General features: G+C 36.3%; 1 protein-coding gene across 1 annotated transcript; it reads left to right on the forward strand.

Moving 5' to 3' along the window:
• Positions 1-2,185, forward strand: LOC143576689 (large ribosomal subunit protein uL10z-like). The gene is made up of 5 exons (XM_077060725.1): positions 1-443; positions 522-590; positions 665-763; positions 1,383-1,775; positions 1,851-2,185. The coding sequence occupies exons 1-5, from the start codon at positions 186-188 to the stop codon at positions 1,998-2,000; spliced, it is 969 nt and encodes a 322-aa protein (XP_076916840.1). The 5' UTR covers positions 1-185; the 3' UTR covers positions 2,001-2,185.
• The last annotated feature ends 3,687 nt before the right edge of the window (positions 2,186-5,872 follow it).

The raw sequence follows: 5,872 nt of genomic DNA on the forward strand, positions 1-5,872 counted from the left end.
GTAAAAGACGAAAAACTGTACAAATCAGTTACAAAATCGAGTAAAACTCGGTCCAACCACTCAACACGTATCTCTCACTCATACTAACCGACTCACACCACTTACAAAAGGAGCTTCATGCACACCATTCTTCTCCATTTTTAGGGGTTATTTTTTGGCATATTCTCACGTAAACTGTAGCTAAGATGGCAGTTAAGTTAACCAAAATGCAGAAGAAGATGAACTACGACGCGAAACTCAGTAAGCTTCTGGATCATTATACACAGATACTAATCGTTGGTGCAGACAATGTTGGTTCCAACCAGCTACAGAACATTCGACATGGGCTACGAGGTGATTCCATTGTTCTAATGGGTAAGAATACTATGATGAAGAGGACAATCAGGCTCCATGCTGAGAAGACAGGCAACAAGGATGTTCTTAACCTCGTACCTCTTCTTGTGGTATGTTTTGTTGGTGTTTATTTAATTATTATAAATTTGATTGATTTGTGATTTTGTGCATTGGAAATGAATGATCAGGGGAATGTTGGGTTGGTCTTTACTAAAGGAGATCTTAAGGAAGTGAGTGATGTTGTTGCTAAATACAAGGTAATTAATGATCAACGTTCCGGTTTGATGTTTTGGGCTTCGACCATTAATACAAGGTAAATATGACTTGACAGGTTGCAGCACCTGCACGTGTTGGTCTCGTTGCACCGATCGATGTGATCGTCCCACCTGGAAACACTGGATTAGATCCTTCACAAACCTCTTTTTTCCAGGTTAGCTACTTCTTCATTTTCCCAACCAGTTTAGTCAACTCTAACCCGGTGTGCCAATCGCCTTATCGGGTTAAATGATTTCGAGTTGGCGGGTTGAATAAGTGAACTCAAACCATACCCATATATTTATTCGTATTGTGTTCTTGTTGGACACATTTAAAATCAGGGTCTTGTTTCTAAATATGTATTAGTAACAATTTAGTTTTAACGACTCAAGATCTGATGAACTTGCCATTTTTATTAGTATTTTTGTTTTTAGCTCAAAAGTAGACGATCGAGCTGAATATAAATGATCCGGATACAGTTAATGAAATAAAATTGTAGAAAATAAAGAGTTCAAATTCTAGGTTACAGTAAAAATTAAAATGCCACGGTTGTCATCTCTAAAGATATAAACTTTTTTGAAAACCTTTAAACATGTCGTGTTTTGATTAACCTATTTATTAAATTGGTCATTCTTGGATTAACCCATTTAATAACTAGATCGTGTTAGCCTACCCAAACATGTTTTTATTCGTGTTATTTTCCTCTCTTTCGGACCGTATCATGAATTGCCACCCTAAGCCCTACCTCTAAAGTTCTTAACCATTTTATTTCTTTTAAATGAATCAACCGTTAGGTGCTTAACATCCCTACAAAGATTAACAAAGGAACAGTAGAAATCATAACCCCTGTGGAGCTCATTCAAAAGGGTGAAAAGGTGGGTTCTTCAGAAGCCGCACTTCTGACCAAACTTGGAAGAAAACCCTTCTCGTATGGACTTATTGTTCAATCTGTTTACGAAAACGGATCAGTCTTCAGCCCGGAAGTGCTTTACCTCACAGAGGATGATCTTGTTGAAAAGTTTGCTGTTGGTCTTTCTCAAGTTGCAGCACTTTCTTTAGCTATTAACTACCCTTCATTGGCTGCTGCACCACATATGATTGTCAATGGCTACAAGAACTTACTGTCCATGGCTGTAATTACTGAATACTCCTTCAAGCATGCTGAAAAAGTCAAAGAATGTTTGAAGGTCAACACTCTTTTTTTTTCCAGTCGTTTCAAGTACCCTTTTGAGTTTAAATTAACTTATTTATTTTTATTGCAGGATCCAATTAAATTTGCAGCTGCAGCAGCTCCAGTTTCTGAGGCTGCAAGTTCGAGTGGTGCACCGGCTGCTGTTGAAAAGGAGCAGAAGAAGGAAGAACCAGAAGAATCATCAGAGGAGGAGGGGGGTTTAATGGGATTGTTTGATTAATTGAATGTTAGGGTTTTTGGGGTATTCATTTGTGTTTATTAGTTGTTTCCATCAATTCACACCTTGTATGGAGCTTCAATCGTTGGTGCTGTTACCAAATTAATAAGCGATGTTCCCAAGTACGGGTGATTGCTAGTGTTTAATTATATGACGTTTCTTAAAATTTGGCGACTTCCGTTGCTACAATTATGGAAATTTCATACACTTTTGGCTACATAGTTTAGTTAAGTATGAAGATTAGTGCAGTACCTTACATTCTTTTGCTTCCTAAATCCTAAGCTATGTCTAAGTAGGCTTAGTCGAGCACTCGAGCCTAGGGACCAAGTTTGACCTAAACTTGTTTTATGAGAGGCTGAGCTTGATTTTGATGTGAAGAGGTGTGAGTTGTTGCATGTATGGACAAAGTAGAACACTAAAATCTGTTGGAACAAAGCCGTCGGAAACTCTCAGACAGATCTCTGACAGGAAAACCCTTTAAAGATTTTTCTTTATTAATAAAATCCATATATGTCACTAATTCGTGACAACTTTACTGATCGGATAAAATCCATAGGAAAGCCCTCAATAACGATTCTCCGGCTACCGTGTAACTTTTCATACTTGATGTATAGTCGTTTGTCTGATAGCTATTTCGATGGAAAATGTTGGATTCATTCATTTTCTAAAAAAAAGGGGTCAGTTTCAAATATAAGCAGGTTTTTCCTTAAAAAGCTCTCTGATTTGTGTTGTCAATGAAAAATTTTCCAGAAAAAAATACCCGTATATTACCAAGCCTTGGTCTTTTTTAGAATTTTAACACACAAATATTCGGAATTTTACCCCAAATATCATATCGGTCGGGCTTCTCAAACATTTTTACCACTATGTCTCAGTATTTTATTTTATGGAAGATCTTTGTTTGGCCGTCGTATGTAAATTTTCTTCCAAGAGCATTTCAACAAGTTAAAGATTGTTGTTGATGAAGCTAGAATTGGTTGTCTCAGAATTTAGATTGTTTTATCATGTTTGCAGATTAAGTTGGAATTGGTGGGCTCGAACTGTAGATGCACATATGTATCCGTCATGAGCGCACATGAAAAGATCTACAATATAAATTTGTTGTACCCTGCGAGCAACACGTGGGCTCGCTTGGTATATGTCACCTTAATAACGAATAAAAAATATTGAGGTTTTCTTGTAATGTAAATCGATGCATACACTCATCATGTTGGTCTGGTAACTTAAAGCGGGACCCAGATTCAAGGTGTTAATTAACATGTGATGCTATAATATCATAAGTGCATAAGGGTCATTTTGACACATCTAACTTGTAATTTGGGTATTATATGATCATAAAACGTGGACCTAACTTATAATTTGGTTGTTATATGATCATAAGACGTGTACAGTCATGTGCTTTGGAACCACCTTTAGTTTTGGATCGAACCACTAATGCTCGTGTTTTGAAGGAATCTATCGGTCATCGAAAGACTACTTGCTCTAAAACAAGTTCTTTTTTATAGCGCCAAATCTCCAGTCTCCTGATCACATTTGATATGTCTCATATTCCATGAACAATAACTCATGCCACGCATGATCTGAACTAGTAAGCTACTATGTACTCTAAAATGACATAACTGCTTTCAAATAGCACTCGGGAACTTGCCCCTCGTCCCCCAATGCTAACAATGATGATTTTTGTTGGCTTTATTACAATAATTTTAACAGCAAGGATCATCTTGAAAGATACAAATCTTGTTTCGTTACTCAAAGTTTCCTTTAACAACCCGGTTTTGACTTTTGTTATTAGTATTCCCATCTCTCGCAATTGGGCAATTCATCATGTTGGCATTAAGTACTCCTTTTTTTTGAACAACGATCTAGCTAGGGTTGTATATATGAGACAACCTTATGGCTATGTTGGCTCTGCTCACCTGGATCATGTTTGCAAGCTTCGTAAGGCTCATTATGACCTTAAGCAAGCCCCTTGTTCATGGTAGCATCGATTTGTTGTATACATTGCTTCTATTGGGTTAATCAACTGCAAATCCAGCAACCCTCTATTATTGTTTCATCCTACAATGATGTAATCCACCTCCTATTGTATGTCGTTAACATCATTCTTACAACCTCCTAGCCAACTTTGGTTGTTCATGTCATTTCTCGCCTTTTTGTGGAGTTTTCTACGAATGACATCGGATTGTTGTCCTTTATTCTTGGCATTGTTGCCACTCACGATGCAACTGGTTTGTTTCTCTCATAGGCAACTTTTTCTAATGATATCCTTGAACAGGCTCACATGGTCACCTCCAATCCTTGCAATACTCTAGTGTAGGGGTGTCTAAAATACTTGAACCTGATTAACCTAACCCAACCCGAACTTGAATAAGCTAATTAGGGTATGGTTAATTACGATCGAAAAGTCTTAACATAGTTAATCGGGTTACTTGCTCAAATTACAGTTAGGGTGGGGCTTAGTTTTTAAAATAAAACGGATTTCTAGTTAACCCAAAATACGTTAAAATGATACAATAATGTAATTGGCAAATCATTTTACACATATATTTATACTAAAAACTTAAAAGTATAAAATAAAATAGTAGCTTCATTTATCTAGTTATAAATGTGTGTTGCAAATGACTGGAGTCTTCTTTGTAGACTTTCCTTTGTTTTCTATATGCCTAAAAGAATTTCGAATATTCGGATGAAGATTCGGAATATGCTGCATGCTAACTACGAAAAGTATATAATTTTATTGTAGAAAAAAATTTGTGCAAGTAAACAACTGATATAACCCAATCACAAAAGGTAGAATTAAGTTTGTAAACAAACCAAATGTTCAACCAACAGCTCGTGAATCGTTCGGTAGAAAGTTCGTTTATGTTCTTTTGTTTAATAAATGAACGAACATGAACAAAAATTTCGATCGACTAGTTAAACAAATTAACATAAACAGAGCACCTTTTCGATCAATTATATTCGTGAATGTTCGGTAATGTGTTCACGAAGGTTCGTTCATGTTCATTTGTATATGTTGTTCATGAAAGTTTTTTGTACATTTATTTATTTTATCTAAACATTTTATATTCTTTAATCTATTAACTCTAACATAAAATAAGAAATCATATTCTCACATCATTTTTTCATTTTCATGTTTCCTTTATTATCATTCATATTGATGCATACATCGATCACAATCTCTAGGCACCGTCGATTTTTTTGTATTCGTTTGTGTTTGTGGCCCATTCATGAACACCTTCATTTCCTTAATGAACAAATACGAACATAAAATCGCGTATGATGAGCGTTTATGAACCGTTCATGAATACATTATTTCCTTAACAAACGAATATGAACAAGACCTTGTTCGTGTTTGTTCGGTTCATTTATAACCCTAGGTAGAATAAGTCTTTGATGATGAATTTGGAATCATGAATTTCGGAACCCGATTAACCAACCCTATTAACTCAAAACCTGACTAGCCCAAACCTGAACATTAATAGGGTCGGGTTGCGGGTGAGTTTTTTTCTTTAAAAAACCTGAGTAACCTGGCCCTACTAACCCGAAACCTGAACGTTAATAGACCTACTCCAACATATACTAAATCCAAACTCTCCATGCGAGGCAAATTTGTTTCATATCCTACACTTTATCATAGCATTGTTTGTAAGTGCACTGTAATATCTCATTTTAACTCGTCCGTACATTGGTTTTGTTGTTCAGCAAGCCTGTTTCTTCATGCACGACCCACGTGAACAGCTCTTGCATACCCTAAAGCGTACTATTCATTATGGTCTTATTTGTGTCGGTCGTCTATCGATCGTCTAATCTCCTACGTTTATGTCGAGTGTCAAGAACGAATTGATAACGGAAACACAAACGAGTACGCAATA

Source organism: Bidens hawaiensis, unplaced genomic scaffold, assembly GCF_021521415.1.
Source record: "Bidens hawaiensis isolate Kalapana, Puna unplaced genomic scaffold, B.hawaiensis_p1.1 tig00028263_1, whole genome shotgun sequence".
NCBI classification, from domain to species: Eukaryota; Viridiplantae; Streptophyta; class Magnoliopsida; order Asterales; family Asteraceae; genus Bidens; species Bidens hawaiensis.